This window comes from Pelophylax lessonae (assembly GCF_965119305.1).
Source record: "Pelophylax lessonae genome assembly, chromosome: 10".
NCBI lineage: Eukaryota > Metazoa > Chordata > Amphibia > Anura > Ranidae > Pelophylax > Pelophylax lessonae.
In genome coordinates, this window is record NC_138777.1 from 142,182,853 (window position 1) to 142,206,702 (window position 23,850).

The 23,850-nt window shown below is 48.2% G+C and overlaps 1 protein-coding gene across 5 annotated transcripts in view; it reads right to left on the reverse strand.

The window, feature by feature from the left end:
- DUS2 (dihydrouridine synthase 2) overlaps positions 1–23,850 on the reverse strand; it is a 1,337,959-nt gene that overhangs the window by 1,080,559 nt on the left and 233,550 nt on the right. For all 5 annotated transcript variants that reach the window (XM_082270346.1, XM_082270343.1, XM_082270344.1 and 2 more), the window contains exon 3: positions 15,962–16,007. In XM_082270346.1, the coding sequence (XP_082126472.1) occupies positions 15,962–16,007 (46 nt within the window). The remainder of the gene's footprint in view (positions 1–15,961; positions 16,008–23,850) is intronic.

Sequence of the window (23,850 nt, forward strand, 5' to 3'; positions counted from 1 at the left end):
ATATGTTCCCTCACCCTCACCGTCAATGTCCTTTTAGTGCGGCCTATATATTGCAGGCCGCACGGACATTGCAGCAGATAGACCACATTGTTGGAGGAACAGCCAATAAAGGGTTTGATGGGGTGTGTCTTAGAGGTAGTCGTAGATGTAACCTCGCAGAATTTTCTACCGGTAAGAGAGTTTACTTTACATACCGAGCACTTCCTGCATGGATAATAGCCAGTCAAGGTATGAAAAAAAGGTAACCACTCAGGTTTATCAAGGACATTCGGAGCAATCTGGAGGCGCAAAGGCTCTACACCCCTGAACACTACTGGTGGAACTTCAGGTAATTGGGGGCCCAGCACTTTGTCATTTTGGAGAACCCTCCAATGTTTTTTAAAAATACGTTTCACGTCTCCAAACTGCTTTGAATAGGTGGTGATGAAGGAAAAAGCAAAGCGATTAGAATCGGCTTGTTGCTTAGGCTGCTTATGTAATAAGGTGGACCTGTCAACATTTTCAACATCATACAGCACCTTATCCAAATTGCTCTCGTCATAACCTTTATCGAGAAACTTGTCCCTCAACAATAGAGCCTGACTGTGATAACTTTCTTTACTGGTACAATTGCGACGAAGTCGTAAAAACTGACTTCGAGGGACCGATCGCAACCAGGAGGGATGGTGACAACTCCCCTGTTCGATATATCCGTTACGATAGGTCGGTTTGAAGAAAGTGCTTGTCACAATCGTACCATCCTTAATCTCTATTGATAAGTCAAGGAAATTGATCTTATTATCACTGACCTCATGCTGAAGGACAATCCCAAGATTGTTGGAATTAAGGTCATTGATAAAGCCGTCCAAAGATAATCTGTCACCATCCCATAGGAGGAGGACGTCATCAATGTAGCGCCTCCAAAGAACCAGTTCAGGTCTAGGTCGGCCATAGATGACGTCCTCCTCCCACTTGGCCATAAACAGATTGGCCATGCTCGGTGCGTATTTGGCACCCATGGCGACTCCTCTCTTTTGCAGAAAAAAGGAGCCGCCAAACCAAAAGTAATTATGTTGCATGGTGAATGTGAGTAAAGACAAAATGAACTCTCTCTGCACTGAAACTTGCGGTTCACATCCGCCCATGTCATTTCCAGTCTGTTCCTTTATATGCGTGCTGCCGTTTGTATCCGGTCCACCTCTGATGATGTCACTTCCTTGACGACACGCGTCAGGTGATCCGGATCGAGCAGCACGCCACCAATACCGCGGTTTTATTGTATTATGCTTGTATACATCCACCGTTGTGTGAGTATGTTTTTATACATCCATTAAAACTAGAGTCTGTACAGTCTACACTATGTCCTGCCCCTTTCTTTTGAGGTGAATTGATTATTGCTGGGACCATATATTCAGTCTGGTGGTACGTTTTGAGCCTTCATTGCCCTGTTACCATGATCTGCTGAGGCATTGGGAATTGATGATATTGATCCGTTGGCACTGTCTGTGATTGATGGCCCAATTTGAGTTTAGTTCATCGCCTATATCCACCTAACATCTGGTAAGCAGTTGGCATATCTCCACGCTTGGGTGTTGGCTTCTTTTCATCCGCACGGCTCTGAAACTGGGAATTGGTCTCCACTACTTTCATCTTTCTTGGACTGTTGGGACTTTCTGTGGACACTCCACATTGACAAATCTAGTTTTATCAGTTTAGTGTTAGGCGCTACTACACTTTTTTATCTATGCTTATGTGATTTGTAATCAATCATTTAGTTGGCTGCCTTCACATATATCTTCAGTGATCCTCATTAATATTATAATTTTTTGCTGTCCGAGCGCAGATTCTTTTCCATTTTTTACCTAGTGCTACTAAAGGAGCCTCATGTAAGGCCGCATCACACAGATACACGATTCCTTGGTGGAATTGATCCACCATAACGAGCCGGGCAGGCGGAACAGCATCAGACACGAGGTTGCTCCTAAGCACCTTAGACCAATCAGCCACCGCCTGAGCCACCAAAACGGACGCGGAAATGGGTCTGGGCAACGAGCCCGCCACCGTATAGGAACGGCGGGCCCGAGACTCCAACCGCCGGTCCGTGGGATCCCGAAAAAACCGGGGTATCCTCAGAAGGAACCAAGGTAGCCTTGTTTAACACTTCCCTAGTGTGAATTACCCGTGGAGGCACACACAGTCGTGATTCCCTAGCCGGTGCAAAGGGATAGAGCAACTTGAACCGACTAGGCACCAGCAATGGACGTTTCAACGTGTGCCACAGTTCATTAACAGTGTAATGAAACTCAGCGGGACAGGGAAAAAACCTGCGCCAACTTGCGGGTCCTGGGTGTCCCAAATGAGGACACAATGCCCGGAGGACTGGGCTCATCCTCCAAAACTAGTGTTTCCTTTACAGAAACTATCAATTCATCCATGGTCGCTCAATCTTCAGGCGACCCCGGGGAGGAGGTATCAACCCCCTCCACCTCAGCCTCCCCCTCAGACCCCAGCGGGTCTAAGGATGAGCGAGACCCTGAAAAGGGCACACTCGCCGCAGCAGCCATATCACCATCTGAATCATAAGAGAGACAATCTGGGCCTCTTACTAGCAGCACGTTCAGCCATCCATAATGCACACCAAGGTCGCCACTACAGCGGTCAAATCAGGTCTCAGAGGGGCCACAGGGGAACAGGGGTCCCCCACCAGAGCTGGGGGAATATGCTGTCCCGAGAATCCATTGCACAAGATGAAAAAAACAACAGTGCAATAAATATGGTACTGCCCCTTTAAGACCGCTGCGGAGCTGGCAGCCCACCGCTACAGCTATAGTGACAAAGACCCCCAAACAGGAGAAGAACAACTGAGCCAGCAATGACAATACAGAAGTAATTTGAGAGAGATAATCTGCAGAGCCCTGCAGAGTGTTACTACCGATGTCCTAGGCTGAACTATAAGCTGCATGACTCAGGGAAAATGGCTGCCCCATAGGATTGCATGGAAGGCTCCGCCAAAATGGCCGCCGGACATGCGGTCAGAACGATCGTTCTGTGACCGCAAAATGGTGGCAGATGGCGCCAAAACAGCATGTAGATTGCCCATAGAGAAGCCAAACATGCCTGCCCATACCTAAAATGGCGGACCGCACGGATTTACCCCGCTGCGGCCGCCACACACACAGTCTGCACCCCCAACAAGGACCGAAGTGACACAGGGAGGGGGACCCCCAAAAACATACCGCAGCGCATGCACAATCGATCCCCGCAGGGACCGCATCAGGGAGTCACACAGGCACAGACATGGGGGACACACAGCAACACAGGACTGCCACCCCAGACAGAGGCTCCACACAGAAGTACTTACCTGTACCAGATGGCGTGGGGTGCCTCTATAAACGGAAAGCCGCTGTCCTCATCTGACAGGGAGTGCCGTTAGCCAGGGACATGACACTGCAGCATCGCAGATGTGTCCTGTGAGGTAGCCACCTCACGGCTGCATCCCTGCTGCGAGCAGGGATGGGTCGTTCATAGTGCCAGGACAAACCATGGCTTAACGCTCGATGGCTTAACGCTCCATCTGACCCTCTGCCCTGGAGAACCAGGGCGGTAAGTCCGAATCCCCGCACCGCATTAATCCATCTTCTTCCGAAGAATCGACAAACTAAAGCTGACAAAATAAACAGCTAATAAAGTAAGAAAAAACTGACATTTTCAAAAGAAAAATCAAATAAAAAAAGATTAGATAGGTTGAGACTGTAGCCCCCGCACAGGGAAGCCTAACTACTCCTGACGCTAGGCAGAATGAAACTGAGTTGGGAGTGGTCACTGCAGGGGGGTATTGACCAGATGGGATAGCCCCCATGGGTGTGTATATGCAAATGCCTTTGTTCTTTTGACTAAGTCTTTATGCCTAGCTACTCCTGCGGAGCAGAAGTCAATACCCAACAGTGATGACTTAGAGGCGGCAGCGACTGTCGGAGGACGTAAGAGAAAAGACGTTTATGAGCAGAAAAGGAAGGCCCGCGCCTAGCCTTTAGAGGATTGGGGGCAGATTAGTGCTCTTACCCCCAGTGATACCTTTGATCAACTCATCCATAGAGGCTCCAAATAGCTTCTCCCCTGTAAAAGGGAGATCAGCAACAAATTTTTTAGAAGCCTGGTCAGCCGACCAGCATTTCAGCCATATCAGGAGCCTAATAGCAACCCCCACTGCTGACGTCCTGGCCAACAATAAAGCCAAGTCCAGGGACGTATCAAACATGAACAGCAGGGCTTGGACCAACTGGTCTCACATGTTCCAAAACCGCAGGAGGAGTGTCGTTTCCAAGTTGCTCTTCAGCAACTTCACCCATTCAGTAGCAGTCTGTGCTATGAGAACGTTCACAAAGTTAGCTTTTAATATGTGACCCGTTACCACATGGTACATGGTGGGATAAGGATTCCACCCGTCTATCCACAGGATCTGAAAAGGTCGGCGACTCTTCCACTGGCACCAGAGTCGCTTTATTCAACCTTGCCACCGGAGAATCCACTTTCGGTGGTACAGCCCACCTGGTATCCACTGCCTCCGCAAAGGGATAACGGCGTGCAAAATGCTAAGGCACCACCAGCATGTGCTTAATGCGTCGCCATTGTTCATCCACAATAGAGTTTAACAAGTCAGGGCAAGGGAATACTTTATCTGATTTGCGACTCTTTAAATAGTTGATGTGGGTTCATCAACTATTTAAAGAGTTTCCCGCACAGAAACAATCAAATTTTCCACCAAGGCGCATACTCGCGCGACAGCGGACAGCTCCTCTTTACCATCAGAACGCGAAGACACCGACCCCTCAGGGTGGTTTGCGTCTGAGGCAACCATATCTGTGTCAGAATCCGAAGATCCCACAGATGGAGGGAAGGATGGGGGACATTTGGGGCTAGCAGCACCAGAACAAACTGACTGCACTATTGACATCAGGCTTTGCAGAAAAAACGCAATCTCTGGCTGCAACTGCGAGCCAGAGGGTCCCGCAGTCACTTCCAGGGAGTCTGCAGGTGATATTTTATCCTGGGACTCCATTTACAAATAAAAAAAAAAGAATTGTGCAATGTCCATTTAAGACCGCAAAAAATGTGGTCTCCCCGTTATTACTGCAAGCCCCCAAAACCTGAGCAATGTATAAATTTAGCAGAGCAGGAGAGGAAGAGCCTACAGGGGACCCCCAGAAACTTTACCAGAGCCCAGATAAAAACGTGCAGTCCTGGTCAGTGTCAGAATGAAAGAAACACAGAAGAGCAAGAAGAGTAACCAACTCTGCCTCAAGCACAGAAAAAAACATGCTGCATGCCAGTCCCGCCCCCGGACCACAAGAAAATGGCTGTTATACATTCTCAATGGGGAATCCTAGAAAATGGCTGCCCATACAAACTATCAGGAACACAGAGGTCATGAACCACGGCAAAATGGCGGCCCCCATGCGTGCCAGGCGGTCTCCGGGACCCCCAAAAGGGGTCCCAGAACAGAAGGCAACTAAGGGTCCCCATTCAAGGGGGTACGCCACGTTCCAGGTCGATCACGTCCACACGAGATGGTTCACTCGCAGGCTCATCCATATCCATCGGGGAACTGTCGTGGCGAGGCCTAGTTCTGGACTATAACCTGCTCATTATAACCTGTCCAGGCTGGGAGAGCTTAAGGAACTAGATTATCCAGTCCAAAAACCACAGCCAGCTGTTGATTGTAGTTCTCCAGAAACTAACTAGTGAAAATAAAAAAATAACAATAATAAAAATTCCCTATTCACAACCAAGACCGAAATCCCAGCAGGGAGCTAGGTCCTATTTCTAAAACTAGGCAGAAACAAACTGCAATCTGAAGCAGATTGTGTGGGGTTATGCCTGCAGGGATAGCCCCTATGGGCGTGATAAAGTTTTTTTTTCCTGCCTAGTGCCTATTCCTGATTGGAGGGGGATAACCCAATGGTAATGAAGATATGCAGCTGCGTCTGTTACACAAAAAAAGGTACCGTGTGGATAGGCCCTTACCCCTGGTACGTAACAAACAAACGGATAGAGAAAGATGGGGCTTTGCGGGCCTTTTATAAAAAACAAGTTACATTTTATTAAACTTCAGCTTGCTGGGGAGCTACATTGACCGCATTCCACCTGAGACCTATCTTCCATCCTACACAGGCTTTTGGTTTTTCCCTAATGGGCCATACACACTATAAGATTTTCTGAAGACTTTTTCCTTTAGACTTAACAAAACCATATAATATGAGGTCAAACCTAAACACTTTCAATTTGTATGTAATCTGGCAGGCCCTTGCACTACATAGAAAAGGTAAATCTGAAGGAAAAAGTCTTCAGAAAATCTTATAGTGTGTATGGCCCTTTTACGGGATGTATTTCTATGTTAAATGACTCTTATTAATTGATTTTATAGGAACTTTTTTTATGTGTTTTGTCCTTGTGAACATGTGCATTATCGCCCATGTTTTTTACTCTGAAGTTTAATAAAATGTAACTTGTTTTTTTTATAAAAGTTGGTTTGTGCGTGATCCTTCTACTCCCACTGGCCAGCAAAGCCCCATCTTTCTCTATCCCTTTGTTTGCTGCGTCTGTTACACTTGGTTATGTAAGGCTTCAATGCAGCTGCTCAGCCATGAAAATCCATTTAAATGTAGCTCTCTACATACTGTTGTTGTGCTAGTCTGAAGGTCACATGAAGTTTGGAGGTCTGTAGCTATTGACTCTGCCGACATTTGGCGACTTTTGCGCACAGTGCACTTCAGCATGCGCTGACTCTGCTCTGTCATTTTACGTAGCCTACAATTTTGTAGCTGAGTTGCTGTTGTTCCCAGTTGCTTTCACTTTGTTATAATACCACCAACAGTTGACCCTGAAATATTTAGTAGCAAGGAAATTTCAGGGATGGACTTATTGCACAGGTGGCAACCTATCACGGTACTAACCTTGAACTCACTGAGCGCCTGAGAGCAACCCATTCTTTCACAAATGTTTGTAGAAGCAGTCTGCATGCCTAAGTGCTTGATTTTATGGCAATGGAAGCGATTGGAACACCTGAATCCAATGAGTTGTCCAAATACTTTTGGCAATATAGTGTATATCCTCCACCCGCACACAGCCATAAAGTTTGTTGCATACTAGTTATTTGTCTCTTGCTTTTTTTTGGCACACCAACACTGATGATTTCTGAACACACAAAGAGTATATCCGTGCTTGAACAGCTGATAAATAATTGGAAGAAGCTTGCACATTTGTTGGTCACAAATATAAACAGTAAAAAGCGTAGATTGCAGCGCGGATTAAAAATGAAATATAATATATATCAAGTCCATCATCCTAAAAAGGTAACCGTAAACCATAATATTAAAAGATCCAAATTACAAGATATTAAATTACACATATAAAGTCTTTCAGCTTTAAGAAGAGTTGGTAGTTAAGACAGGAGACATATATCCAGACTGGAGACTGCTGCCTTTATCACTACCACACCCAGCCTCTTACCAGATATTGTTGACCTCCTATTACAGAGGGTCAAACACACTTATATGTTATCCCAGGCAACCTCCAGGAGGGCTCCCTTTATCTGGTAACCCATCAATAAGATTCCAAATCTTAACACCACACCAATAAAAGATCTCCCATAAGCAAACTTGGGTCCGCGATGTGTATCTCTCAAAAAAGCAAATAAATGCTCCTCATACTGTAATATGTTCAAAACTTAATTTATAGACAAGGATGCCCGCTTTCACCCCTTATATTTGCGATGGCAATTGAATCTTTGGCTATAGCAATTCGTCGCAATCCTGACATCCGAGGGGTCCATTGCGGCCCAACTGAACACAAATGCGCCCTTTTCGCGGATGATCTTTTGCTCTTCTTGTCCTCTCCGATCACCACCATCCCCAATGTCCTGGACCTTCTCCGTAAGTTCTCCCTAGCCTCTGGTATGCGGGTTAACTTAGCTAAATCCTCAGTACTAAACATAACGGTTCCCGCCCCTACTTATGAGAATGTTAAAGCCAATTTCCCCTTTAACTGGTGCACCTCATCCCTCCCCTATTTGGGGATTCAGCTCACCCCAACTTTTGCCTCCCTTTATCAGGTCAATTATCCAACCCAGTTTTGCAAACTGAAAGCAGATTTGAATGCATGGAACCCACGTAACCTTTCCTGGCTAGGCAGGATCAACTCAGTAAAAATGACGCTCCTACCTCGCATATTATATCTCTTCCGGTCGCTCCCCATATCTGTCCTCAAATCTCACCTCCAGTCACTACAATCTCATATTGTTAACCACTTAAGCCCCGGAAGATTTTACCCCCTTCCTGACCAGGGCCTATTTTGCGATTCGGCACTGCGTGACTTTAACGGACAATTGCGCGGTCGTGCGATGCTGTACCTAAACGAATTTGACGTCCTTTTTTTCCCACAAACAGAGCTTTCTTTTGGTGGTATTTGATCACCTGTGCGATTTTTTTGATCATGCGCTATAAACAAAAAAAGAGCGTCAATTTTGCAAAAATAACAATATTTTTCAAATTTTTTTATATGAAATTCCTCCCAAAAAAATGTAAAAATAAAACTAACATTTTAGGCCAATTTGTTTTATGCTACCTATGTTTGGTAAACAAAAGTTGCAAAAAGCGTATTTTGATTGGTTTGCGCAAAAGTTATTGCGTTTACTAAGGGAAAGATTTTTGTCATTTTTGTTGTTTTTTTTTTTAACGAGTAATGGCGGTGATCTGCGATTTTTTTTTTGCGGGACTACGACATTGCGGCAGACAGATCGGACCCTTGACTGACATTTTTGACATTTTTGGGGTTACCAGTGACATTACTACAGTAATCAGTGCTATACATATGCACTGTTACTGTAAAAATGACACTGGCAGGGAAGGAGTTAACTTTATTTGAGAGGGAGGGGTTAAGTGTGTCCCTAGGGGCGTGATTCTTACTGTGATTGGATGTGGCTACTGGTGTAAGAACAGAGATCAACGGTCCTACATAGTAGAACCGTGTGATCTCCATTCTTACACAGGGGAGAATGACAGGCGGCTGTGTTTACATTAGCCACCTGCCTTTCTCCCGCTCTAACGGACGATCGTGAGTGCCCGGCGGACTTCGGGTCCGCCGGGCACACGCGCGGGGGGGGTCCGTGAGCGAGCGGGAGCGCGCCTCCAGCGGCGCTCGCTCACTTCCCAGAGCCTCACAGGCTAGCGATGTAGACCTACGTCGCTTTGCCTGTGAGGGGCTGACTGCCGATGTAAATCGTCGTTAGGCAGTCGGCAAGTGGTTAAATTCATCTGGGGCAAGAAGGGATACCGCTGCCCCACAAAAACCCTACTCCGCTCACAGACACTGTAGGGTTTGGCGCTGCCTGACCTCTGCAGGTACTACCAGGCTGCCCAGTTAGCCCAATTCTCCACTATCTACCTCCGAGGTCCCAAACCGGACTGGGTGTCGATGGAACGCCAGGCGGTACCTAAACACACATTGGACTACATAGCATGGTGCGCCCCCAAACTCCAACCTGCCATCCTTGTGCCCTCCCTATCACACTCGATCACGTTATGTAGGAACCTTCATCGGAACCCCTCCATCGCCTCACCACTACGTCCTTTAACCCACATTTTTCATCACCCCTAATTTACACCCGGACACGACATCGCAGCCTTCAAATGGTGGACAGACAAGGGACTGTATTGCATTGGCCACTTCATATCCTCCACTGGCCCTTTATTCATGACTCACTGCATAACCAAACTGAAGATGCCCTCTACTGAAAAGTTCTGCTTTTCCCAACTCACACATTTTCTACAATCGCTTTGGGCCCTAAACCCTGAGCGCCATTTACTGACCTCTTACGAGCGGTGACTACTTAAAGGAAGTGAAGTGCATATATGTGATCCGTTAAAAGAGGTGGAATCTATGCATCCCACATGGAAGTGATATACAGCATGCGGCTCTTTAATTTGTTTGGACCTAATTCACTATAACACTGGCATAGTAAACTATTCAGGTTATTAATAATTACCTGGATATACTTATTTGTACAGAGCATTTTTATTCACCCACTCATACATACTTTTCAGCATGTTATTTCCACATCTTTCTTTCTTTTCTGTCACTTTTGTTTTCTCACCTACTGTTTCATTGTTCAATTTATTCCTTTATAGGGGTTCTGCAGTTGGGGTCAAACATCTGTGCCCCACCTCCTGGTCACCCATCTACTCTCAGCTCCCAGGGGGAACCCGCACTGTGAAGTTTTTCGCAGCATTGAGATCTAGATGTCATCTCTCTTAACCCTTACTATGTGGTCTCGATTTTTACCTAATTAAAGTGGAGTTCCGGCCTCAAAATCGAAAGAATCGATTTTGGGCCATCCGCCTGCTGAGTGCAACCTGAAAAAGAAATGGATACTGCCGATTTTCTTTTTTTTGGTCACTTACCTTGTTAAAGAAGTAAAACATACTCACCTTACTTCCACTTCCTTCCTCTGCGGTCGCGGCCCGCGCCGTCTCTTGCGGTTTGCGATGACTCCTGGGAGCGATGACGTTCAGCTCCCAGGAGTCATCGCAAACCAGAAGAGATGAGTCAATGCTCCTGCACCGGCCCCACTCGTCACTTCAGGTGCAGGCGTGGCATTCCCTGCTAAACAGCTTATGGGCATGCTCAGAAGCTGTGCAGGGATGCCGCGCCTGCACCGGAAGTGACGAGTGGGGCCGGTGCAGTGCATTGTGGGACTCCGACGTCACGGAAGAGGACACGAAGAGGGACGCTGCGGCTTCAGCTACCCACACCTGAGAGGGCAGCGCTGGAGAAGAACTTTTCAAGGTAAGTATTTCTTCTTACAGCTAAGTGCGACCCGGGACAGTTCAGATGCTATCCATTATGGAATATACTAGCCCTGACTGTCCCGGGGGTATTTTTAGCTAAAATTGACCCCCGAGGCCGGAACTCCACTTTAACTTCCATGTGAGTATACCTTGTGTAAATCATTGGACTCTATTTACATAAAACCGATGTACTGTCCAATAAAATTTACATTTTTTCAAAAGTGGGCACTGTCTGGCGAAATGCATAGAGATTACGGCTTCTGCAAATGAACAATGATTTACTAACCACGTTGGCATTTAGAATGTACATTGGTAAAACTGTGTTTTTATTTCTACACGATTTATGTGGAATTGTAAATGTAAATTGAAATAAATTTTGTATTTGAATTTGTTGAACCATTTTACTTAGCACCACTCCCAAAGATCCCATGAGCAAATTGTTTCTTTGGTTGTTCTTGAATATTGGGGACTGGGTGCTGCTTAGGTCTGAGCACAGGGGGCCCTATTTTATTTCTATAAGTGGATTGTTTTATTCATTTACATATGGTTTTACGTCATTAGCATCTTTTTTTTTTTTTATGCTTCCTGAGTGACTCCCTAAAGGAAAAGTGAAGTGCCCATATGCGATTTGTTACAAGAGGTGGAATCCATGCATCCCACATGCGTTTTTGCCTAATTAGTAAAATGAAGGCAGTGTGAGTCTGTGAGTTTTGTGAATGTTGGGGAGTGGATTGCAGGCATATTGTGAAGTGACATAGATCACGTTGATTTTCATTTTGTTTGGACCTAATTTATATCAAGTTCACATAGGACTTTTGACACCATAGCACTAATGGAGTGGACTGCACTTTATATCTATATGTGGATTGTTCTATTCATTTAAATTTGTGTATATATTTTTTTTATTTGAGTGGATCCATTGTATTGATACAGTAGGTTGTTTAGAGTAATTTTAAAGTGATTTTCCTACAGCACCACCTCAAATTTGAAAACTCATTAGTCAGGTGTGCTAGTCAACATCCTGTGTACAGTATTTCTCCCCCATCTCCTTATTTTTGTCTTCTCTGTTCTTGTCCTGCCCCTTCTGGTTAGTATATCCTTTTTCAGTCTAGTATTAATGTCAAAACATGTGGTGCAACACCTCCTTACTCAGGTCAGTAACGTCATGAGGGTCCTTTCATCCATGTACCATGTTTACACAGTTCTCATTCACCTTTGAGGCTTCCCTCACCCTCCATTTTTTCCTGGGCTGGGTCCCTTCATTGTCTTTCTGACCTCCCCCTGTCCATCACTCATGTCAGCATTAGCACACTCCTTGCAGTCCTCGTGCACAGGGTCTCCCTCCCTCCTTCAAATCTCATTTCATTTATGTTGACTGTAATACGGTCTTGTTTTCATTGAGACATTGCCTATTATTTTATAATTTTACGGTTTGCTAATTTAAGTGCTATGACCTTTGGGGTTTTTATTTTGAATTAGGGATAGCTACAGTAGCAGGTATAATGCTCCCTGGGGTGAGAAACTCTTTAAGGCACAGATACCATTACGGTGATATAGGGCCAATCAGTAGTGTGTTTATTTGTGCTATTTACAAGGCTATATACAGGTGCTATGCAGTGCTCCAAGCAGAAGCAGTCCAAAAACCAAGAGCTGTTGAGTGAAGAATTCCTCAATTCCACACTTTGTTAAGCCTTGAGATAAGTCAGAGTTAGGAAAATAAAGATACCCCCAAGTAGCAAAATGCTAACGCATACTCGTTAAGAGAGGGGTTACACCCAGCACTGGCCTAAAGTTTTTTTTTTTGTTGGTTGCCAGTGTTCAATACTCCTGTAGTAGCACTGTAACCCAATTGTTTAGGAATCCTGACACCCTCAATGGTCCAGAGAGAAATGCTTTAGTGTTAAGTGTACCTACTCTATATTGTCAAAAGTATTTGGACGCCTGCCTTTACACGCACGCCTTTACACGCACATGAACTTTAATGGCATCCCAATCTTAGTCAGTAGGGTTCAATATTGAGTTGGCCCTCCCTTTTCAGCTATAACAGCTTCAACTCTTCTGGGAAAGCTGTCCACAAGGTTTAGGAGTGTGTCTATGGCAATGTTTGACCATTCTTAAGAAGCGCGTTGGGGGAGGTCATGCACTGCTGTTGGACGAGAAGGCCTGGCACGCAGTATCCACTCTATCGGGTTGAGGTCAGGACTCTGCATGCTATTCAAGTTTCTCCACCCCATACTCGCTCATCCATGTCTTTATGGACATTGCTTTGTGCACTGGTGTGCAGTCATGTTGGAACAGGAAGGGGCCATCCCCAAACTGTTACCACAAAGGTTGGTGCATGAAATTGTACAAAATGTCTTGGTATGCCGAGTTCCTTTCACTGGACATAACAGGCCAGGCCCAACCCCTATAAAACCACCTCACACCATAATTCCCCCTCTACCAAATGATTTGGACCAGTGCACAAAGCAAGGTCCATAATGACATGGATAAGCAAGTTTGGGGTGGAGGAAATTGACTGGCCTGCACAGAGTCCTGATAGAACACCTTTGGAATGAATTAGAGCCGAGAATGTGAGCCAGGTCTTCTCGTCCAACATTAGAGCCTGACCTCAGAAATGTGCTTCTGGAATGCTCAAACATTCCCACAGACACACTCCCAAACCTTGTGGACAGCCTTCTCAAAAGAGATGAAGCTGTTATAGCGGCAAAGGTTGGGCCAACTCAATAATGAACTCTACGGACTAAGCCTGGAATACTATTAAAGTTCATATGCGTGTAAAGCATGAAGCATTTGGCTTCTCTGGGCCACATTGAGTGTAGAGAAATTGTCTCGGGCCGCATATAAAATATATACAATAGTGAAGATATACAAGTAATAAAACGCAGCCGCACCCTTCCCGCGCCACAGCGTCCCCCCCCCGCACTAATTTAACACAACTAAAGGATGATGAAATGAAATGGAATCAGTATACAGAGGTTTACTTCTTCTGAGAGATATTAAAGGAACACTCTAACCACCATGACCACTTCAATGATTTGGGATATTTACATTTATGTGTTGGGGGATAGTTGCACCCCTAGCACATGTGACTTAGGCAGCCAGAAAATGTCATGTCCTTTTTCATACCTGTCTGAACACGGACATGACATATTATGACAAAACACAACTAGTTATTAAAAGACATGTAGCACTACTCCCATGGGAGCTGTTGTGTGTGGGTTCCCCTGGGTTACCATTAGCAACAGTAGACCATTCTGACATGTTTCCAAGTGTTTTTACCTCAGACCAGTCCAGTTTCTTTTCTTTTTTTGTTTGTGTTTTTATATGTAACTTGGATAGGAGAAGGGATGAATGGGATACTCCAATAACTGAACTATGCACAAAAAGGCAGGGACTGTACAAAAAATGCGGATTGACGCTGGTTAACACTGACTGACACTGGTTAACGCTGACTGACGCTGGTTAACGCTGTTTGAGCTAGTCACGGCTAAGCCGCTTACTGTATTTCACCTTTGACTGTGAAAGAGTCCTATTAGCCTCCTAAGGCACTCCTTTCCTGAGGTAGCTGACTAATAGTAGACTGCACTGCTGAGCAACGTCAGGGCCCTTCCTGGCGACCCCTTTAACCCCTAATCTTCAGGGCTTTACAACTTGGCACCCCCTTTACTGTAATAATCCAGGTTAGCTGGCTCCTTGATCCCCTTGACCTCTCTGGAGTGGTCCTCTCTCTTAGGCAGACCCCTGGGCAGATGCTTAAGTACTCACGATACTGTTTTTTCCAGAAGAATCCTACCCAGCAGCTCCGCTTGGTCAGCACACTGGATCCTTCTACAGCATAGCTCATCCCCTGGTCCCTAGGCTGACTGCCTGGACCACCTTCCTCAGCAACAGGAGGAGAGACAGCCATCACCCTCCTCCTGGGACCTGGCTTCCCACCCAAAGACACCCTGTCACATGCTCCCTTCCTATATATGTGCAATCCCAGGATGCATTTCAGGAATGCCCTCCCACTGGAACTGACATAAAACAGAGTGTGCCACTGGCTAGGTTTACCCCACTGTCCAATAAGGTCCCTCATTGGCTGCAGTGGGGACACTCCCTCAGACTCAGTGAATCACACTTAGAAACATGTGACAGGCTAAACTAGTAGATCAGACCCTCCTGATAAGCAGAGCAGGGTCACAGATATGTTTTGCCATACACCTAGGAGGGTGCTACAGACATATTGCATCAATTTACACACGCTAATGCAAATACCTTTTCTACTTATTTTGCAGACTGCTGGTGGGTACTGCTGGTCATGCGGGTACTGCTGGAGGAAGCAGCGGCTGCAGTAGAGAGCAGAGCTGCTGCTTCCTGTATGGCTCCTGTCACAGGCAGAATGCATTTCGTATCACTTCGCCTGTGACAGAGCCGGATTTATACAGGAAGCAGCGGCTCTGTCACTGACTGCAAACATACTAAGTCTCCCGCGGCAGCCGGGAGATCGCACAGCACTTGCAGCCTAGTGCGTGCCCATCCAATGCAGTCTAAACAGTGTCCACCCAACGCAGCCTCACCAGTGCATGCCCATCCAATGCAGCCTGATCAGTGCCCATCCAATGTAGCCTCACCAGTGCATGGCCATCCAATGCAGTCTCACCAGTGCGTGCCCATCCAATGCAGTCTGCAATGAAGAGAGGAGAGCCGCTGGAATACACAGAGCGGGGATCTCCCGCTACTGGCGAACGCTGTCATACGAAGTCCTGCCTCCTGGACTGGCTCCTATGATAGACCTCACCAATGTGCTGTCTATCATAGGAGTCGGTCCAGGAGGCAGGACTTCATATGACAGCAACTGCCGGGTAAGCAGGAGATCCTCACTCTGTTTGTAATCCGGTGGCGCTCGTCCCCCACCACCGCTCTGAGGCAGCCTCTGCCTACAGTTAGTTGGAAGCCGCTGTGGCTGTACCCCTGACTTGACTACCTTCCTCCCCAGCAAAAAAAAAATTGTCAGGGGGCAGTGGGCCGCATTGCCTGCAGTTCCGGGCCGCAAGTTGGACATGCCTGGTGTAAAGGCAGGTGTCCCAATATTTTTGACAATATAGTATTATTTTTTCTAATGCAAACCACCAGTTCAGCATTTTTGATCTTACCATTCACAACTCGTTTACACTGCAACATTTTTATGTCGACGAGCTCCTAAGGGGAAAAGACAAAAAAAAAAAAAAAGAGGAATAAGACTCACATAGTTTAAAAAAAAAAAAGAAAAGTTAAAACATATTACTGTACAAATATATCAATATGCAATTATCAAATCAGGTTCTCTGAAGACATGACAAATGCAGATGTGTTTTTAATATGCAGCATTTCACTGAAGTCAATCATAGAATACAAAAAAAAAACCTGACAGCCATTTAAAGTAATGTTGAGGAATACACAGACACACACACATAAAAAAAACATCTAAGGAGATTGCAGAAACTACTAAAATTGGGTTAAGAACTGTCCAACGCATTATTAAAAACTGGTAGGATAGTAGGAAACCAGCGTCTTCGAGGAAGAAATGTGGTCAGAAAAAAATCCTGATTGATCGTGATCGGCGATCACTTAAACGTTTGATGAAATTGAATCATTAGAAAAACAACAGTAGAACTCAGGGCTATGTTTAATAGTGAAAGTAAGAGCATTTACATGCGCACAATGCAAAGTAGTAGTTTGAATTTAATTTGTTGGGTGAGTGGCAGCCAATGGAGGGATTGGCAGAGAGGGGTAGCAGACGCTCAGAGGTTTGTAAGGTGGATGAGTCTAGCAGCAGAATTCATGATGGGCTGAAGGGGGGATACCCACACACAAAGCTTGACAAATTTGCTTGAAATCAAGGAGCTAGCTAAAAAAATTGAATTTTTGTAAAATCTTACCTGTAAAATTCCTTTCTCTGAGTCCTCCGACAGTCGCCGCCTCTTCATATTCGTCACATATGGGGTATTAGACTTTGCTCCGAAGGAGTAGCTAGGCAACAGAATATGTTAACAATAAAGCTTTAACATATCCCACCCTCAAGGGGTGGTCCCCTCAGTCAATACCCTCCTACTTCCTGCAACCATATCTCAGTTTTAGTGGAATAGCAGTAGAGTATACATTCAAACCCCAAAAGAGGGGCGGGGGCGGCGACTGTCGGAGGACTCAGAGAAAGGAATTTTACAGGTAAGATTTTACAAAAATTCCGTTTTCTCTTACGTCCTCCGACAGTCGCCGCCTCTTCATATTCGTCACATATGGGGACGTCCCAAAGCAGTGCAAACATGAGGGGTGGGAAACGCATCCGCGCCGAAAGGCAACGCAGTCTCCACATCAAAGAAAGGAACCTTACCAAAGGAAGGAAACCAGCTGGGCAACAGCAAAAATAAGTGCTCAACAGGAGCAACAACCCAGGAAAAGACAAAAAACCCAGGGGATACAAAAAACTATCCCAACAGCCAGGAGTCCCCACAAGGGACCCTAGGGAACAGCCGCACTAAGAACCTTGCGGCCAAAGGAAGCATCTGCCGATGCCTGAACATCTACTTTGTAGAATTTTGTGAAAGTGTGCACGGTCGACCAAGTCGCCGCCTTACACACCTGGGCTACAGAAGCCCCATGACGGCAGGCCCAAGACGTACTCAGAGATCTAGTAGAGTGCGCCTTCACAGGCACAGGGGGAACCTTCCCCTGCAAGGCATAGGCCTGTTCAATGGTCTGCCTGATCCATTTGGCGATGGTAGAGGCCGAAGCCGCCATGCCCTTCCGAGGACCCTCTGGAAGAACAAACAAGGAGTCCGCCTTACGAAAAGACTCAGTCGATTTAAGGTAAACCCTTATCGCCCGAACAACATCCAGAGAGTGCAATCTCATCTCCTTTGGATGTTTAGGCTTCGTGCACAACGAAGGCAAAACAATATCCTCGTTAAGATGGAATTCCGAAACTCGTTTCGGCAGAAAAGAAGGATTAGGTCGCAAGACCACCTTATCCAAATGAACAACCAGGTACGGAGACTTGCAGGACAAAGCCGCCAGTTCCGACACTCTGCGAGCCGAAGTGATCGCCACCAAAAAGGCGACCTTTTTGGACAACATAGACAACGAGATCTCCCTGATCTGTTCAAAAGGAGCACGTTGTAACACAGATAGAACGAGATTCAAGTCCCAAGGGGGCAAAGGATCCCTCCTAGGAGGAACCAGATGCCGCACACCCTGAATAAAGGTGCCAACCAAGGAGTTGGAAGCCACGGGACGTTGAAACAGAACGGCCAGCGCAGACACCTGACCCTTTATCGTAGCCAGCGCCAAACGCTGATCGACACCCGTCTGAAGGAAAGACAGCACACGGGAAACCGAGTACGTGCGGGGTGAAAACCCCCTGGACTCACACCAGGCAAAATATGCCTTCCAAGTACGGTAATAAACCTTCCCCGAGGAAGACTTCCTCGCGTTGATCAAAGTATGAACGACCTCTGGAGAGAGACCCTTCTCCTTCAGGACCTCGGTCTCAACAGCCAGGCCGTCAAAGCCAGCGACTGTAAAGCAGGATGGTAAATCGGTCCTTGAGACAGTAGATCGTCTCGAAGAGGCAGACGCCAAGGGGCGTCGACCGCCAGATTCACGAGGTCTGCGTACCAGGACCGGCGAGGCCAGTCCGGTGCCACAAGAATCACCGTGCTGCGTTCCGAGTGTAACCTGCGAAGGAACCTGGACAGCAACTGAATCGGTGGAAACGCATACATCAGCCTGTACTGATGCCACGGGGCCACTAACGCGTCCGACGCGTCTGCCCGAGGGTCGCGCGTCCTTGCCACGAACCTCTTCACCTTGCAGTTGAGGCGAGACGCGAACAGGTCCACATCTGGAAGACCCCACTTCGCGCACAACATCTGGAAGACAGTCGGGTGGAGAGACCATTCCCCCTGATCCAGGGTCTGGCGACTCAGATAGTCCGCCTGCCAGTTCTCCACTCCCGGAATGTGAACCGCCGTTATCGCCGGGACATGAGTCTCGGCCCAAGATAGAATGTCGGCCACTTCTCGAGCCGCTCGGGCACTCCTGGTGCCCGCTTGGTGGTTGATGTAGGCCACCGCCGTGGCATTGTCCGTCTGCACCCGAACCGGGCAGCCCTGCAGCCGGTCCGTCCAGCGATGAAGACAGAGCCTTATCGCACGCAATTCCAGAATGTTGATCGGGAGGGAAGACTCCCCCTCCGACCAGGTCCCCTGGGCGGACAGAACGCCCAGAACACCACCCCAGCCCGACAGGCTGGCATCCGTGGTGATTACCGTCCACGAGATCGGACGAAACGACTTGCCCCCGGACACCAACGGGGACTGGAGCCACCACAGAAGGTTTTCCCTGGTGCGATGACTCAACGAGATCTGAAGATCCAGAGATTGAGGTCGCCCGTCCCACCTGGACAGGATCTCCGCTTGGAGACCCCGCGTGTGAAACTGCGCGAAAGGAATCGCCTCGAAGGCCGAGACCATCAATCCCAGACATCTCATACACGTCCGCAGAGACGATTGTGGAACGTCCCTGAGGGACCTGACTTCCTCCTGAAGAGTCCTGAGTTTGTCTTCCGGCAGGAAGACCTTCGCCTGCACCGAGTCCAGTATCATTCCCAGATAGGGGAGACGAACCGACGGACTCAGTGTCGACTTTGGAACATTTATCGTCCAACCAAACCCCTGCAGAGTTTGCATTGTGACAGACAGGTCCTCCTCCAGACCCTGTCTGGTCGCAGACCGAACCAGAATGTCGTCCAGATACCCCAGGACAGAAATGCCCTGGGCCCTCAATAATGCCAGAACCGGTGCAAGCACCTTGGTGAAGACCCGCGGAGCCGAGGCGAGGCCAAAGGGCAACGCCACGAACTGGTAGTGATCCTCCGCAATGGCAAATCGAAGGTATCTCTGATGACCCTCGAATATGGGGATGTGAAGGTACGCATCCTTCAAATCGATGGAGGCCATGAATTCCCCCGGAACGAGGGCAGCCACCACCGAGCGCAGGGATTCCATGCGGAACTTGCGAACCCGCACAGAGCGGTTCAGAGCCTTCAAGTCCAGAATCGGACGAACCTTGCCCTCCTTCCTGGGCACGGTGAACAGATTGGAATAAAACCCCCGAAATCTGTCCCGATGAGGCACCGGAACCACCACTCCCTGAGCCCTCAGGTCCCGCACCGCCAGGTGCAGATCCCGCAGGCGCTCTGGAGACAGTTGAAGATTTGGAAAAAATCTGCTCTCCGGCCGAGAGAGAAACTCGATCTTGTAACCAGATCGAACGATTTCCAGAACCCATCTGTCCCGCACTCGGGCCAACCAGGATTGAAGAAAACCGAGCAAGCGTCCCCCCACCCCAAAACTGGGTGAGGGCGCCCCTTCAGGCCGAACTGTTATGGGCTGCAGGTCCGGATTGGCCGGACTTCTGTTTCCCAGACCAGGGCTTCTTCTGAGAGCCTTGGCCTTTGAACGGTTTGCCCTTGTAGTGCGGCCGAAAGGCACGAAAGGACCCCTGAGGGGGCCGAAAATTAGCATGCTTCTTCCCAGAAGCCCCCTTAGCCTTGGGGAAATGGGGCAAGAGAGTGCTCTTACCCCCGGTGATCCCCTTAATCAACACATCCAGGGACTCCCCAAAAAGGCGAGACCCATCATAAGGCAGATTGGCTAAGGTCTTACGTGAAGATTGGTCCACGACCAACATTTCAACCAAACCAGACGGCGAGACAACACCGCCACGCTGTGCACACGTGCAGCCAACGGAATCAGGTCCAGGTCCGCATCACACAGATACATGACACCCTGGTGGATCTGATCCACCATATCCAGGGTCGCCGCCGAGGCCGAATCGGCCACTAGGACGCGCCTAAGCATCTGCGTCCAACTTGCGATCGCCTGGGCCGCCATGAGAGAAGCAAACAGAGCCTTAAGCATAGAACCCGTAACAGAATAAGTATGACGGGCAAGAGACTCCAGTCTCCTATCCGTGGCATCACGGAAAACAGGGGAACCCTCTGCAGGAATCGCAGTGGCTTTGTTCAAAACCGCAATTGCATGATCCACTGGCGGAGGCACACACCACCGTTCATCAGTGGCAGGCGAGAAAGGATAACGCAGCTTGAATTTACTTGGTACCGCAAAAGGTTTGCGCAGATCGCGCCATTGATCCTTAACAGCGCGCTGAAAATCAGCATTGCAGGGAAAAACCTGCGGCGTCCTGCGTTTTCTCTGCGTCCCATAAGCCGCCAAGGCAGCGGGGGGACACACTTCGTCCTGCAAACGTAGCGTCTGCTTAATGGAAGCAATCAACTCATCCATGATTGCAAGCTCTTCAGGCGAGCCAGGGGGAGAATTATCAACCCCCTCAACTTCAGCCTCTACCTCAGACCCCACTAGATCAAGAGAGGAGCGGGACCCCGATAAGGAGGTCCCTGCCAGAACAGCCCCATCACCTTCACCCTCAGAATCAGAGGACAGAGCAACTCTGGGCCGTTTAGTAGATTGAGCAGCCACCAGCATTTGCACCTGGGCAGCAAGGCCAGCCACAATAGCGGCTAAATCCCCCCCTGGGGGGGAAACAGCGGTCCCCTGGCTTTCCACCAATACTGTAGGAAACTTGCCCTCCTGAGAATCCATTGCCCCTGTAATGCCAGACAACCAAGGGTTAACTGCCCCCTTTTAGCAAGCGCGGCAAGCGCAGCCCACCGCACCACACTCAGGCACAATGAGACCCCCACAGGGAATATACAAACTGAATACAGGCAATGGATAGCAAGAACAGAAGGATAAAACCTGAGGAGACCCCGCTGCTGCTGCTGCCTCGATCGGTGTTCCTGGAAAGAGGAAGTGATGCTGCCAGGGCGCTCTATGTAAGCCTATGGAGGCTACAAGAAAATGGCCGCCGTGCATGTAAACCATGCGGCCGGAGCGGGCGCCGGTAAAATGGCATCGTTTGGCGCCGAAAACGCCGCTCCACAGTGCATAAAAACACACACATTACATCCCAATATAAGGATACATGTTAGATCGCCGCAGCGATCGCTGTATATGCCCAAACATGCCAAGAAAAAACATGCCCCACAGCACACAGCTTCTCACACTGCCCAGCCTGACACACACAGTGTCATACAGCTCCCCCCCCCCTTGCAGCCCACAGCATGCAGCCGAGAGATAGGGAGACAAGCAGTGTGATTAAAGGCAGGTTACACAGTCCCAGACTGAGACCCTCTCAGACAGACAGGTCCCCACATAAATACACTTACCTCACATGGCGTGGGGAACCCGCACAGGCGAACAAGCCGCTGCACATGAGGCAGGGAGAGTCGCAATTCAAGACGCACACAATGGAGGTTAAGAAACCGCACAGCGTCCGGTGAGGTAGCCACCTCACCAATCATCCCTGCACCGAACAGGGATGGGTCGTTCACTGTGCCAGGAGCGTTACCTGGCTGAACGCTCAATGGCAGACTGGGAAGCCACTGACCCACGACCTGCGACCAGGGGGATCAGCCCGAGACCCAGTCCGCATGATCCTCTTCGTCCGAAGAACTAACTAATGCTGACAAAAATAACAGCTAAGTAAAGATAGAGAGAAAACTCAAACAAAATATTAAAAAGAAGAAAGAGTCTGGGACAGAAAGTCCCAGCACAGAGAGAGCCAGCCACTCCTGACAAGCTAGACATTAAAACTGAGATATGGTTGCAGGAAGTAGGAGGGTATTGACTGAGGGGACCACCCCTTGAGGGTGGGATATGTTAAAGCTTTATTGTTAACATATTCTGTTGCCTAGCTACTCCTTCGGAGCAAAGTCTAATACCCCATATGTGACGAATATGAAGAGGCGGCGACTGTCGGAGGACGTAAGAGAAAGTTAAGTTTTTTTCGCGCATGCCGAATGGCCAGCTTCTGTCGGACCGGCTGCCATACACATGGTCCCAATGGCGGACAGTTTTTATTGAACCGGCTGATGGTCGGCATTCGACCCATGTGTACTTTGTTTACTTCTTCTGAGAGATGTTAAAGGAACACTCCAACCACCATGACCACTTCAGTGATTTAAGGTGGTCATGATGGTAGGAGTCAGAAACACTGCACATGCTGGGATATTTACAATTATGTGCTGGGGGCTAGTTGCACCCCTAGCACATGTGACAGCTGGCGGGTACTGCTGTAAGTACTCCTGGATAGCACTGCTGTGGCTACTTCTGCTGGGTACTGCTGGCTGGTACTGCGGTGGGTACTGCAGGCTGGTACTGCTGTGGGTACTGCAGGCTGGTACTGCCGGTGTGTACTTTGTTTACTTCCTCTGAGAGAGATTAAAGGAACGCTCTAACCACCATGACCACTTCAGTGATTTGAAGTGGTCATGGTGGTAGGAGTCAAACACTGCACATGCTGGGAAATTTACAATTATGTGCTGGGGGCTAGTTGCAGCCCTAGCACATGCAACTTACTGCTGGCAGGTACTGCTGGTGGTTACTGCTGGATGGTACTGCTGGCTGGTACTGTTGGCTGGTACTGCTGGCTAATACTGCTGGCAGTACCGCTCTGGGTACTGCTGGCTGGTACTGCTGGCTGCAGTACTCAAAGCAGTGCTGACTGGTACTGCTGGCAGAGAGTGAGGATCGGTGCTGGAGGAAGAATGCAGTGCCTATGCTTCCTATATCTCTCTGCATTTGATATCTCTCCGCCTGTGACAGGATGGAGCTGGAACTATACAGGAAGCATTGGCTCCGTTCTGTCACAGTTGACAGACACCGTTCTGTCACCAGACATCCCAAGTCTCCTGCGAGGTGCGGGAGTCTCCCACATGCGGAAACGGCCCTTGCGGGTGTCAGGGAGCCGAAATTCGCATGGGGGAGACTTGGGATGTCTGGCGACAAGACACCTGCCGCAGTGTAACCAAGACCGCTAATTCTAGTAGCCAATGCGACCTAGCGCCTGGGGTTTGTAGAGCCCGGACCACACATATGAAATAACTAGAAGGCAGGAGTATCAGTCCTAATCCCAAAATTAC